This window comes from Monomorium pharaonis, unplaced genomic scaffold (assembly GCF_013373865.1).
Source record: "Monomorium pharaonis isolate MP-MQ-018 unplaced genomic scaffold, ASM1337386v2 scaffold_183, whole genome shotgun sequence".
NCBI lineage: Eukaryota > Metazoa > Arthropoda > Insecta > Hymenoptera > Formicidae > Monomorium > Monomorium pharaonis.
The window spans coordinates 22,146-36,440 of NW_023415454.1; the positions used below are offsets into that span (position 1 = coordinate 22,146).

The window sequence follows — 14,295 nt, forward strand, 5'->3', positions numbered from 1 at the left end:
TAAATGCCTGAATTTTAACCGTGAAAACAGTTGCAAAAAACAAAACAATGAAAATTTTAGTTTATAACAGCTTACGAAGCAAAAATTACACTATTTAACTGCAATTTTTGGTAAACCATTTCTAATAAGTGGATCAAAACAAATTTTTACTGCATGAATATTTATTAATATTGTTAGTATATGTAAAAAATTGAATTTAATTCATAATGCTATTTTCTTAAATTTGCAAAATCCGATTTTTATATAAGAATCAAAAACAAACAGGAAATTTTTTTAATCAATATGAAAATTATGCTCAAATTTCACAGATACTCAACGTAATAATAAAACAATTTTTATATTTTTGATAATGTTTTGAAATGTCGTACATTCTTTAAAAAATTTATTACAGATTTAAACACGCTGTCTGCTTTTCAGCAAACAAATTTTGATGAATTTATTCAGTTAATATAAGGCTTAATATAAGTTCGGCCATTTGCCAAACAAAGATTTTTTACGCACTATAATAACTCACAAATAATTATTCTCATTCATTGCGGTTGCTTCTTATCCAATTTTAAATGCAATATGCTTTAAATATTGAGCTTTATTTGCTGGTTAAAAGTGCATGAAAAAATTCTAACAAGAGCCATCTAGCAAATACAAATTTTACCTTGTAAATCAAGAATCCTTTTATGATAATTCACAGAAAACTAATTCTATTTATATTTACCTTGATCTTCTCTCACAATAAAATTCTAGGTACATAATATATTATAACGTTAGATATTATAGTTGAACCCTTTCCTACGAGTGAAGGGCATGGCCAGGAAGGGTTTCTAATAAAAGTCATCTAGTAGATAATATAAGTTTTGCGTCGCGGCCACTTTCAAAGTCAGGAATTCTTTATGGCAGCTAGTCGCACACATTCCCGTCCCAGATACCTCCCCGGTCCCGGATATACGTTTCCAGCTGTAACTAGGACCGCTCTCGGTGTTATAAATCAAAAACGGGCCGTGTTTGTGCCACTTTTCGTTCATGAGGCGGCGTACTTTGACGGAAATTATAGTCGGCCATATGTGCTGATGTGTAAAGGCGTGTAGAGATCACTGAAATGCGAACAAAGACGCGATGACGTTCTCGTTAAGCCGCTAGTTTAACGAGTATCCTTGAATATAAAGAAGAAACTATTATAACATATTTTTATTATAATTTCTTTTAGGTTCATAAAAAGCCAGGCATCTTTATGATTTTATATGTATATAATAGGTATACAAAATTTTTTTTTTGTAATTGCTCTGATTTATTTCGTTGTTCCTAATACTCTAGTATCTAATTAAAAGGTAAAATTTGTATGTATAAAAATAAAAATAAAGTTTTCGATCGTTTTATATATCTCTTTTTTTTAAACATTTTTCTTCATTCATTTTATTTTTAATTAAAATTTATTGTCCCTACCCTCTCCATGATCTATGACTTACTTCCTAATTTCTTAGTAGAGAATATTTAATTTAAAAAGTGAAGACAAAGTTCTCTAACTATTAATTTTTATTTAACTATTTAACGGTTAATTTAGACACTTAAAAAATATTATTTTATTATTATTTCATGTAAACTTAAATCACAAATAAAATATTAAATCTATTTGATGATCTATATGAATAATTTAACTTTACAAAATTATAATTTTCTGATGCTATTAAAATTAATTTTTAATTCAACGTAACGAATTTTATTCTACAAACAATTAACTTCAGCTTAATTTAAAAAATATATATATTAATTTATCCAGTCCTGATTCCAACCAATAAAGAAAAACCATCTTACATATAATTTTATCTTTCCAATTTCTGTACCATCCGGGATATATTTTTCAATTGTTTCTTGTTTCAGACGTCGGGGTGCGCGACGAGTTGCCAAAAAAGCTCGGTTTTCGCTGGTAATATCACCGATCCGGCCGTCGGTAAAGCTGCATCTTTTGATAACGGATCGATATCGCTCGGCGTCGTTTGACGTCGTCACGTGTGTCCACCCGCGTGTTCGCGCGCACGCTCGGAAATGCTCGGAATCCGGTGTCCAGTTGCGTCAGAAATGGCAGGAGCGTAGAAGCGGCAGAAGCCGCCGCGGACGACGTCACGTCGAGTTTTCCTGTGAGACAACAAGATTCATTGTTGTGTGTTCCCAGTTCGCAACTGGCAGATCGCAACGATGGCTTCCGCCGGTGAGTGCGAGCGTTGCACCCTGATAACGCGTGCCGTCGCGACGACACACGACGATCGACGCGATTCGATTGCCAGCGCGTGATGACAGTAGCGAGATTAATTAAATTACGGGTCATTAGCGGGAGGACGAGGACGTAGGACACCACGTTGGCGATCGACAGAGTCGCCGCGCCGTGTCGCTGTACGCATTTTGTCACTCGATAATCGGTCTCCGCGGGTGCGGACATGCCGGCATCGGTGATGTAACTATAGCTAAAACACGCATTCAGAACGATAACTCAATTTTTAACAGCATCGTTAACGTACGCAACAATCAACGTGCAAAAATGAAATTATGAGGGATTTACGGCCTCATTATGGCATCGATATCCTAAATCCTTAATTCTATTGTCTTTTTTTATCTGATCAGTTTTACCCTCGTTTAGATTCGAAGCTGCGCCCTCTTCCCCGTCGTTCTCTGTGTCTTTCAGTTGCATCTCCGACATTCGATTGCATTCGATGAGTTGGAAGGGTTGTGCATGTACGCGAATGTTTGGTTATGCGCTCAGTTCCACAGATTATAAAAGTAAATAGATAATCAACTCCCATAGTTTGATCTGGAACAGTGTTTCGAACGCCACCTGGGCGAATATACATAGACAAACTAATATTCAATATGGCCGACCTCTAATATAGTATATATATATATTTATTAATATTTCTTAGAGAAATTTAATACCGTAGTTTTTATTTAGTTAGTAATATTTATTTGGAATATTTTAATTTTGGTGTATTAAAACATTACAAATAAATAATTAATTACTAACAAAATAAATACTTCGAGTATTAAATTTATACTTATATTAAATACTAAGGAATAATACAAATAAAAAGACAAAACTATTCTATATAATATTTTTATTTTTAAAGACATGCTTAGAAACATGTATTGACAGAACTTAAGAACAAATAACGTGCTATTAAAGCTATAAAATATAATATTTATATTTTTAATATTTTTTTATATCGACTTTGCTTCTTTTTATAAAGTTCAATTGCTTGTGTCAATATCATATTTGTTCCTAAATGTCTAGTATCTCGACCTGATAAAATTTTGTTAATTGTTTTACAAAAATTAAATAAATATAATCTTGTAATTTTTTGAATTACAGCTTTTTTTAATTCTATTTTATGTTGATTACATTTTAAAAAATCTAAATTTAATTTATCGTTCAAACGTGCCTGTAATAAGGCAGAAACGTTTCTACGAAAACATAATAAAGAAATATTTTGATTTAAAATATTATCGGCTTCAATAAATGCATATTTTAAAAAAGACATGGATGGATAAATTAATGACGGTTTTTCTTGTACATATTCTTTATAAGCTATCTCTGCATATTCTTCACATGTTGTGTCTGTCGCTAAAAGATTTTGTTTACATTCTGGACAATTTTTAAATTGTTTTAATGACAAAATCTTTTTTGCAATCCAGCCAGCAACATATACTTGACCATTTTTATGAGATGACTTGTGTACTATTGTTTCATGTGCAATTTGATGTGATTGAATATAATCTTCTTCTATTTCTTCTGTATTATTTTCGTGAGAAACGTTTGTCACAAATTGTTTTAATGTAAATAACAAATCACCATCATTTTTGTTTTCACAGTTAGAACCCATAGACTGTTTTGAAGTTAAATTATTGATTAAAAGTGTTTTAAACGACCCACAGAATTGACTACATGAAGGATTAATATTTCTGCGTCCATGGCTGCGAATCATGCCAAAAAAGTTTTCTAAAGGATCTTGATTAATATTTCGCGTTTTTAAAAATTGCATACCTGCGTTATTAGCTATTTTCCAAATTTTTCGAAATCCACGTAATGTAAAAATCCAATTTTTCAGTGATGGTATACATTTAACTGGTTGCTTAGTTTTTGGATCTACATACCGCATGTTGGATAATAATTTAATAGCATATGGCCAAAAATCATGATGTTTGCTATTTTCAGTTACTGCAACACGTAAAGGAGTTTCTGGACGCAAAGTGTGTGCGTTAACGGAATCAAAAACTTTGTTAAAAAAATCTAAAACTATTGCTGTATCATATCCTGCTTTGTTTGGTATTTGTAGCGGACCAATTTGTGAGTCGATAAATCCTCCTGCAAAGATAAATAAAGTACATATTAATATATTATGCAATTCAATAATAAATTAACAAAAGTAATAATTATCACTTATTCAATTACCTTTGATTTTGCTGTTGTATTCAATATAAGCTGATAATCTTGCACTAAAAATTTGAGCAGCACACTTAACTTTCATCTTTTTTATCTTTGATTTAATTACATGTTCATCAGTTAATCTTGGCAATTGACGATTTAATGTATTCGTGTTAATATCCATTTTATATGCTAATTCAATAATATCCCATGATGCTAACTGTCGTTCGTTTGTTTTTGTGTTCTTAGTTATATTAATTTCCAAATTTTTAAATAATAAATTATTGCGAATTCCTTTCAAAAGATGTGGTGGATCATAGATGGGAACAATATTTTGTCCAAAAAGTTCAACATTACCTCCTTAAAAAATAAAAAATTATTTACGTATTATATATCGTTTAAGTATCAGTTTTGTTCTATGCACATGTTATTTATTATATATTATATAAAAATTAAAACAATACTTACGATCTTCTTGACCTGTTTGTATACATTTCCTTCTTGATTCCTCAAGAAGTTTATTAATACATGTCATATTTGGCCCTCCTTGGTCGCATACAGTTGTGATAATTGTTAAACCAGCTTGAGTTAATTTTTTTATAATTTCCTTGATACATCTTAATAGCTGTGCAGATTTTGTTTGACTTTTACAAAAATTATAACACAGTGGAATTTTCCATCCTTTCAGAACTCCTCGTGCCATAAAAACCAATACATGATCGGCTATCAATGATGTGCGTCTATGTCCCCAATCTTCAAAGCCAATTATTTTATCATCTAGTTGATCATATTGCAAATTGGCTTCTAACGACATCTCGTCCCACATTAAAATACATAATTTGTCTCTTTCATTCATTTCTGCAACATGCTGCTGAAGATGCTCAAAAATAAATTTATTAATTCCTGGTTGTAAAGAAATTGTCCGTAACAAACATTTGAGAGTTGTAGCACTTGGTAAAACAAATAATTTTGATAATAGTTTATAACAAGATCCTGATTGTTTATACAACGACAGTGCTAAAATTTTTTCATCAATCGTAAATCTTCTTCCCTATATACAAATAATAATAAAATAGTTTTCAAAAGTTTTTCTAATAAATATAAAATTTTCGTAATAATTGAATTTTTTTATGTAAAAATTTTTTTTGCATTTGCGCAAGTATATCTTTCACAAATAATAAAAAATTACAAATTTACACAGTAATACTATTTACAACAATAGACTTGAAGAATTACTACAATAGGCTAACACACATTTAGTAAAAAAAGAAAAAAATTACAAAAACATATTCAAAGGATAATCTGGTATCATATTGTAATAGATATCTATTATTGTGTGCTAGATATTTATTACAATATGCAATATTACAATAAATACCAAATATTTATTGCAATATGCTATAGGTATATATTGTCACTGTTCAGTCTATTTTTAAAATATAATTTTAGAATAATTTATTTTCTTCGTTTTTACAAAATGTATCTCACTATTGCAGCAAGTTTTCAACTATAATAAGATATAATATTATATCAAAGATTTACAATTAATTGTATGCTTTTGGTACGAAAGATATATTGCTCAAATATTTTGAACTTCGTTCTGGGCATGTTGCCTGTAACGATGATTTTAATTCATTAAATAATACTTTGAAATCTACCTTTGGAGAATAATTTGTGTTTCGTAATTGCATATTAAAAAATAATCTTTGCGTTGGAGTTAAACTATTAAACTGTTTACAAAATGGTGAATTTAATAACTTTTTGGCATCTTTCAAGCGTGTTTTATAATCTATTATTCGGCTTTTCATTCGGTTTCTTTCTTTCGCTAACATTATAGCTTTCTTATATATTTTCTGTGCTTTAGGTGTTAAATGGCATTGTCTTGTAACGGATTCAAGAATATTTCTTGAGTTTCTTGATGTACTTGGACAATTAACTGTGTTATTTGTGATATTATTTTGATCATTTTGCAATGGATTCTTTTCTGCACATAGAAAATTACTTGTAAAAATCTCATTAGATTGATTACTTTCTTGAGATTGTGAATGTAATTCAGTTGTAGTTGATCCTGTCTGTAAATGTAACTCAGCTGTACTTATCTCAGATTGTGAATGTTGCTCAGTTATATTTGGTTCTAACTGTAAATGCAACTCAATTGTATTTGTCTCAGGTTGTAAATGTTGCTCGGTTATATTTATATCATTCACTTCTGTATTAACTGTTTGCGTATTATATATATTTTCAATAGGTACTGCATTATGTGAATGTTGCTCAGTTGTATTTTGTCCAGACTGTAAATACAACTCAGTTATATTTGTTTCAGATTGTGAATGTTGCTCACTTATATTTATATCATTTACCTCTATGTTAACTGTATGCATATAACTTATATTTACTCTAGGTACTGAATTATGCTTCAGTCTTCGACGATTTAAAGAGTAAATATAATCTTCAGGCAAAAAATGTAAGTGGCATACTCTGTATTTTGTTAATTCTTCTGATGATAAATTTAAAAGAATACTATTGTTTACAATTTCTTTCCACTTTTGTGATAACTTTGGATTCTTTGGAAAAAAATGACCAGGAGCCTTTGAATTAGATTTACAGCCTGGTACAATACAAATCCATTCAACCATGATTAAAATTGAAAACTGCAAACTAAAAATAAAAGAATCTTAAAAATTATGTCTTTATTATCTTTAGGCACACGTGCACAAATAATTATTGTGTTTTTATAATCTGACAGACATTGCAAAAAATTGTACTTATAAAATTAGCACAAATTCTGTTTACAAAAATATATGCAAAACATTTTATTAAAATATAAAATTGATATGTAAAATATAAAACTATACTACTAAAACTAACATAACCTCTATTATCGATTACCTCTATTATCTGTGATATTTTTATTTTTATATTTCATATGCAACTTACCTTATCAGATAATATTGTTGATATTCTTTATACACGTTCCACACGCACTTTATACCAATTTCTTTTTTTCTATTGTAAATTAAAAATCTTCACAAGAGATATCCGTAATATATATCACGTTCTGATCACAAATCTAAGTTCTGACCGTTAAAGTGATATAAGCGCCACCTGGCCGAATATACCAGAATGAACTAACGCGGCCTGAAATTTCAGATAGGAGTTGACCGTGCATGCTCAGTTCAACCTTAGCTGCGCTTCTTTCGCAGCAAAGATACGCGATCGAGCTTCCCCTCCTGGCAGCGGGAGGAGAGGAGGGAGGTGCAGCTGAGTGGACGGATGCGCGCGGCGAGCTGTCTGCCCACGAGATGGCGCTCGCGTTTTGTTTTTGGCGGGAAAGCTGCGCGGCAATTCACTGGTGCGTGTCGCCTGCGTGTCGTTCCCGCTTTATTGAGCCGAAGGATCGAGGATCAGCGACGTTCCGAACTGCATTTTCGTCAAGAGCCGCGGTTGACCTGCGTCAGCTCCCCCCGTGCGTTTGTTATTTGATCCAGCGTTGATTTGGGTATCAGCTGATTTCGAATTGCAAACGAGTGAACGACCGCACGGTAATTCCGTTGGTGAGTGACAAAATGTGTAATGTGAACTGAGAATCGAACGTGTAATTGTTTAATTGTTGATCGCTGGGAATTTATTAAATTCCCCCTGTAAGACATTTTATGTTACCTTTTTCTCTTTCTCTAATAATATATACAAAAATAAGTAATAAAGTAATAATGCGTGTTAATGAAGATCATAGCATTTTAATAAGTTATATGTGTAACAATGACGATAATTTTATTTTGTTGGATTGTTGCTTTATTTATTACTTTGCGCAAATACTCTTTTTACCTTTCAGTTTTAATAATTGCTTTAATTCAAAACAATTACATTTTATTCAGATATTTCCTGCTCATAAAGCACATACTTGAAGCGTGTTTTAAAACTCAATAAATTTGAATATAAAATGTTGATAATAAAGAATAAATTTTATTATAAATATTTCAATGATTGAGAAGCATTGCAAATGTACTTTTAGCGAATGATAGATTCTTAATCATTATAATAATTTAAAAATAATTAAGATCTGTGAGATTAATGAAAAATTTGTTACATTAATAATATTTTTACCTCTAGGTTTATATTAGTCATATATATATATAAATATTTAGTTGAGTTAAGACAAAAAATTAAAGATATTAGAGACTATTATAGTGCTACTCGGTGTCGCACACTAGTTGGATATGATAAGGATTGAATAACTGCTCTTAAAGCCATTTTACAGACGAGAAGAACACAGACTCTTGCAACATTAGATCCTTATATCATGTGGCATAAAAATTCACCTTAGTATTTACTAACCACGTTCTGAATGTGTCCTCAATAATTTCATATACCTTATCTGTATTGATATTTAATATGAAAAGTTGCACTTGAAGGGCAACATAAGAAAAATATCCGCTGTCATATGAGCTACTTTTATTTGAAGAAGACTTTACAAGCAATTACTGAATTTATACCAGCTAGATGTATCTATCCAACTACTGTAACATGTAGTAGTCAATAAGCAAATTGTGATCCTAACATATAAAAAAATGGTTAAAAAAAGGAATTGAAACATACTGGTTTGAATTTTGAAGAATCTATATTTTCATAATTTGGTGCATTACCTACTGCGCTTGTTCTGTTATTATTTTTTAATTATGGTGTACATTATCTATCATGTGTAAATGTTAAATACTTTTTTTAACACCTTATATATAAAAGAGAATCTTTACTGAATAATGTGAACAGAGAATATGTATTATAATAAAATGATCAATATTTAATAAAGATATATAACATTTTTCCATTGATATCATCAATATCATTATATTATCATTATATTTAGTTACATGAGAGAACTTTGTTGATAAAATTCCAAGAAAGTAGTTATCTTATTTGAAGTATTACTGTTACTGTTTGCATTATATATGATAGCACGTCATTTTCTTACAAGCAGAATCAAGCAGATCTTCAGTACATCTCTAGTACTGGGCAGTAAAGCTGAACGTTATTGTCTGTTTAGGTAAAGCAGCTCTTGAAGCCTTCATAAAGATGTCTGGCTCCATTGGTAAACTCTACAAACGTCCTTTCACTGTATGCGTGGAAGGCAACATAGGAAGTGGTAAAACAACGTTTTTAAGCCATTTTAAGAAATTTGACAATGTTACAGTACTAGAAGAGCCAGTTGAGCTCTGGCGTGACGTGTCTGGGACGAATCTTCTGGTGAGATAGACAATATTTCTGTTAAATTAAAATTTTAAAGATAATCTAATAAACATATTTGATTTTTTAAAATAAATATTTGTAAAAAATTACAATAGTAATGAGTAAATATTATTAAATATTACTAAAGACAATGTTTTATTTTATTTTTATTTTAAAATATCTCAAATTTTTATAGGGTCATTACACCAGTCGCACATTTACTAGTAAATGATTTTCAGAAAAATATTAAAATAATAAAATTTCAAACAAATACGTTACAAATTGATATTTTTTTAGGATTAATTTTCATATAAATTTATTTAAAATATCTTTTTTCCTTAAAAATGTAATTATGCTAAGGGGATGCTAGAGTACCCCCTCAAACTTAATTGGGATCAATAATGTAGAATCATTCGTGCACATTATTAATAAAATTTCGTGTTTTTCTTTTACTGATTTAAAAACCATTTTTCAGAATTAAAATACACATATTAATATCAGTCTGTTAATTGGACTTTATACCTAAAATGAGAAAACATTTTTTATATTGCTTTATTTGTCGACTTTTTATACGTATATAACCTAAATTTTCGTGGTGCGCTTTTGTCTCAATTAGGCATAAAAATCTAATATGTTAAAGTCGACGTTATTTTTGTTGTTTACCAGTTCATAAATTCGAATTTCGTAAATACAATTTGTAGATTTTTTATATTAGGCAAATATTGTTACAATGTGACTCTAGATATCACACTCAACTAAAAATACACGAATTAGCAATTTTTTCCGTTTTCGGTATATACTTCGTAATACAGACTGGTAGTAATAATGCATATACTTTCATTCTAGAGAAGGGTTTCCAAATCTATAAAAGAAATTAAAAAATTTTATGATTCAAAAATTATTGTCTTTTTGTTAGTAAAATAAACGTCTCCAGCTTTCCCTAAAATTTTATTTTTTTGTTGATTGATTTGTGTAATGGCTCTACATTAGGCAAATGTATAGTGAAAAAAATAATTACATTATTATCTTACAACTATACTATCGTGCAATTTTAATATAAAATATTATTGTCTTCATTATTGTGAATATACATTAATAATAATGAGTAAAATGTATTACAGGAATTAATGTATAGCGAACCGCGTCGTTATGCCTTTTTATTTCAATCATATGTACAATTGACTATGCTCCAATTGCACACTTGTAAGACCCCATCACCATACAAAATTATGGAGAGATCCGTTTACAGTGCAATGTGTTTTGTCGAAAATTTGAAACGCAGAAATGTATTGCGTGATGTTGAAGTAACTGTCTTAGAAAATTGGTATGATTGGTGTTTGAAAAATGCCAATAATATAGAAACCGATTTGATAGGTACATATGTGATATATATAGATTTTAGAATTATTATAATTAATGAAAATATCTATATTTCGTTCATATTGTCTATGTTGCTAAATAGTATACTTGAGGACAACACCTGAGATCGTATATGACAGAATGAAACAACGAGGTCGTAAAGAGGAAAATGCTATCTCATTAGAATATCTAAAGCAAATCCATCAGATCCATGATGATTGGCTCTATCATCAAACTCTAAAGCCAGTACCGTCACCGGTTATAACCATAAATGGTGATCGAGAACTCCATGAAATGGTAGAGGAATTTGAAAAATGTAAAAATGAAATCTTCAACAAAGTGATAGACGATAGTGATGTGAATAATACGATGATTACGGTATCGACAAATCGCGTGTTACCCGAAATTAAAGCTGTTTCAGATTAAATTGTAGATTAATAAAATAAGAATTTTAGTTAATTTAAGTACGATTGAACGTGTCATGCATTTATGTCATTGATTAATTATTACACACATAACTTTGTATTATTTTAATTCCACTAGCCACATTTGCTATTCTTTTTTGACATATTTATATTTATTTCTTTTTACATTGAATTTGTACTGAATATGTAATATGTATTTAATCAATTATTTCACATTAATTTTATATTTTGTTTGTACTTAAATTACAAAATTAATGTATTTTTAATTATTAACGAGAAATTTGTTCACCTCAATACATATTTAATTAAATTATTATTTATCAATTTGTTTAATATATTGCAGTTTTGTGTATTTAAATAAATTGTTTCTTTGTAAAAAAGACATAATATATTTTTTATCGATACGTACGAAATAGCATTAGCATTAAAAGAAAAATTATTAGAAAATTTGTGAATATTTATGGAGATATTTTGCGTGAAAGATGATAAATTAATATTTGTCAAAAAATCTGTTAGAAATGTGCAAATGGATTATATATTTAAATATTGAATATATATTTAATTTTGTTTAATAGACGAAGTTGATTAATTTATTTTACAGCAATATTTATAATTATTCTTTTTTGTGCACATTTTAATGATATAAAAATTTTGTATTTTTCTATAAAACTTTTATAAAACGTTTGAAAAAAGAAATTGTAAAAATGTATGGAATATGTATTTATCTTTAAGAAAATTTAAGAATTAAAAAATGTAAGTATAAAAAAGAAAAAAGTAAGATAAATAAAATTAAAAAGTAAAATATATTTATTATAAGACACGGCTGTATGCACGTGCATGCATTTTTACTTTTAGACAATGCTAAATTTGAATGTGTGATACTAAAGCATATATGTTTTGAATGTTATGGACTTGTATAATTGAAAGAAATATATAATATTTGATGAATTACATGTTTATTCTCTTACCAAATTTTACAAAATGGATTAGAGATGAATATAAAAAGAAATGCATATATACATACACGTTATAATATTATGTGTAGACATGTATATCGCGAAATGAGGCTATAGATGCGTTTGTTCATGTCCTCGTATTATTAACCAGATCATGTTCGCCCTTGAAGTGCAGACTCATTGCGATTTCAACATACAATGCTAAACCGTATGCCAAATGCGAATTAATCCAATCAACAATATTTTTTCGGTCAATCTGACACATTAGGCAAATGTAAACAATATTTGCAATTGGTATACCGTGTCTTTTAAGATACGTCTGCACGTTATATATAAAATAAAATGTATATAAAAATGTTACTTCGAGTAAAAAAAATCACAATTGTTTACGTAAATGTATGTATGTATGTACAAGTGTAGGAATTTTTATGTGTCGCGTCCAATTAAGACGGATTCTTGCGAATTGCAACTAATCGCTCGACGCAGTCATACTCCTGACAAGACCACAATATGTTAACTAATGTGCCAAGTTGAGCATCCCGTGTATTGGCTTGCTTCCAGTCAAGCAGTAACTGATAGATTACCTGAAATCATCATATATAGATGAGAATTAGCATAAATCGCTCGTTATTAGTACGTATTTATGAGAAGTTTGTAATTTTCGTGTGAAACATTTAAGTACGTGAATATATTTAATGTTTTATTGATAGTAATCAATTTTGGATCGGTTGAATTTCAAATATCTTGCTCAAACAAGATAGTTTGACGAAGATGAATCATCCTAAATGGAATATTGGATTCTTAGAGTTTGATATTCACCTCGTCGATACCCTTGTGCCTGTAATTTTCCTCGAATTGGTCGATCTGGCCGTCTGAATACGAGAGTCTCCTTGCGACATCCCGCCATCCGTGCCCAACGTGTGTCTTAATAACGAGCATTTCATCGAACCCGAGCTCTTCCTCACACGTGCTCAGTTCCTCCACGTTCTCGGGCATCGACCGGTACTTGGGTTTCGAAGCTGTCTCGGATTGTGCTGTCGCGTTATTGCTCGCCGGGTACTGATTTACATTGCATATGTAGCTCGTGCGCGAGCCGATCTTCACTCCATTGGAATTGACTATGTTGTAATTTACGATGTTCGCTCCTTGTGCTGAAAATTGATTTCAAAGAATTATTGAAGAAATACTGATTTAAAAAAGCAAATATATCCCTACCTAATATATCCCTGCATTGAGACACTTATATGCAAAAACTTATTAATGATCTTAAAATGTTTTTTATTAGTGTTAAAATTGTAATTTTTAAATACTTTACAATTTATAATGTAGATTTTTTATATTATAAAAATAAACATTTAAGAAATTGATTACAGAACTAGATTATAGTTTATGTTTTGATAATATTCTTTTAAGAACTTAAGAAACGTGTATTTTAGGTAAGATTTTTTTACATTTATTTTATAAATTAATTTAAAACGTTTCAGGAAATTTTTAAGTATCCGGTTAGGTCCTCATTCAGATATTTTACAAGTTTTTTTATTATACCTTTATTATTATATCGTCAATCCTTATAGAGAATTCAATCTGGCTCGTCTACTTTGTTACATATGCCGGTTACTAGACATTTAATATTGCCACAGTTATGACTTAAAAAATAACAAAATCTCGTCCACATCGTGTTGCATAATATTTATTATCTTGAATATAACATTTCATTGATATATAGATACAATTCTACAGAAATTCGCCTTTCTATGAATAGTTATCACGTAACTACGAGCACCTAGATAACGAGTTTAATTTTCCGATATCGTCGCTCGCGATCTGTTTCAAATTGCAGCTTATCGTGTGTTACGTCATGTTAGTTATCCTATCACGCCGAAAAATTTCGAGATTTCAGTGCGGCGGAGGATAGATGACATGTAAA

General features: G+C 29.8%; 3 protein-coding genes across 8 annotated transcripts; 1 reads left to right on the forward strand and 2 right to left on the reverse strand.

Moving 5' to 3' along the window:
* The first annotated feature begins 2,032 nt into the window (after positions 1-2,032).
* Positions 2,033-11,454, forward strand: LOC118648111 (deoxynucleoside kinase-like). Of its 3 annotated transcripts, none has more exons than XM_036294356.1 (5): positions 2,062-2,200; positions 7,609-7,959; positions 9,447-9,646; positions 10,750-11,002; positions 11,091-11,454. In XM_036294356.1, exons 3-5 carry the CDS (start codon positions 9,476-9,478, stop codon positions 11,411-11,413), a joined length of 747 nt encoding a protein of 248 aa, XP_036150249.1. In that variant the 5' UTR covers positions 2,062-2,200; positions 7,609-7,959; positions 9,447-9,475; the 3' UTR covers positions 11,414-11,454. The 3 variants fall into 3 exon arrangements, with proteins under 3 accessions (XP_036150247.1, XP_036150249.1, XP_036150248.1); XM_036294355.1 differs by having other exon boundaries at positions 2,098-2,200; positions 7,556-7,959; XM_036294354.1 differs by lacking the exon at positions 7,609-7,959 and having other exon boundaries at positions 2,033-2,200.
* Positions 3,082-7,549, reverse strand: LOC118648110. Of its 4 annotated transcripts, none has more exons than XM_036294351.1 (6): positions 7,343-7,549; positions 6,766-7,063; positions 6,064-6,696; positions 4,874-5,456; positions 4,433-4,765; positions 3,082-4,345 (listed from the first exon to the last, which is right to left on the reverse strand). In XM_036294351.1, the coding sequence occupies exons 2-6, from the start codon at positions 7,039-7,041 to the stop codon at positions 3,183-3,185; spliced, it is 2,988 nt and encodes a 995-aa protein (XP_036150244.1). In that variant the 5' UTR covers positions 7,042-7,063; positions 7,343-7,549; the 3' UTR covers positions 3,082-3,182. The 4 variants fall into 4 exon arrangements, with proteins under 4 accessions (XP_036150244.1, XP_036150246.1, XP_036150245.1 ...); XM_036294353.1 differs by having other exon boundaries at positions 3,082-3,260; positions 4,128-4,345; positions 6,064-7,063; XM_036294352.1 differs by lacking the exon at positions 6,766-7,063 and having other exon boundaries at positions 6,064-6,477.
* An 892-nt stretch (positions 11,455-12,346) lies between the features above and the next one.
* On the reverse strand, positions 12,347-13,629 carry LOC118648112 (protein immune deficiency-like). The gene is made up of 2 exons (XM_036294357.1): positions 13,188-13,629; positions 12,347-12,952 (listed from the first exon to the last, which is right to left on the reverse strand). Exons 1-2 carry the CDS (start codon positions 13,362-13,364, stop codon positions 12,812-12,814), a joined length of 318 nt encoding a protein of 105 aa, XP_036150250.1. The 5' UTR covers positions 13,365-13,629; the 3' UTR covers positions 12,347-12,811.
* Between the last annotated feature and the right edge of the window lie 666 nt (positions 13,630-14,295).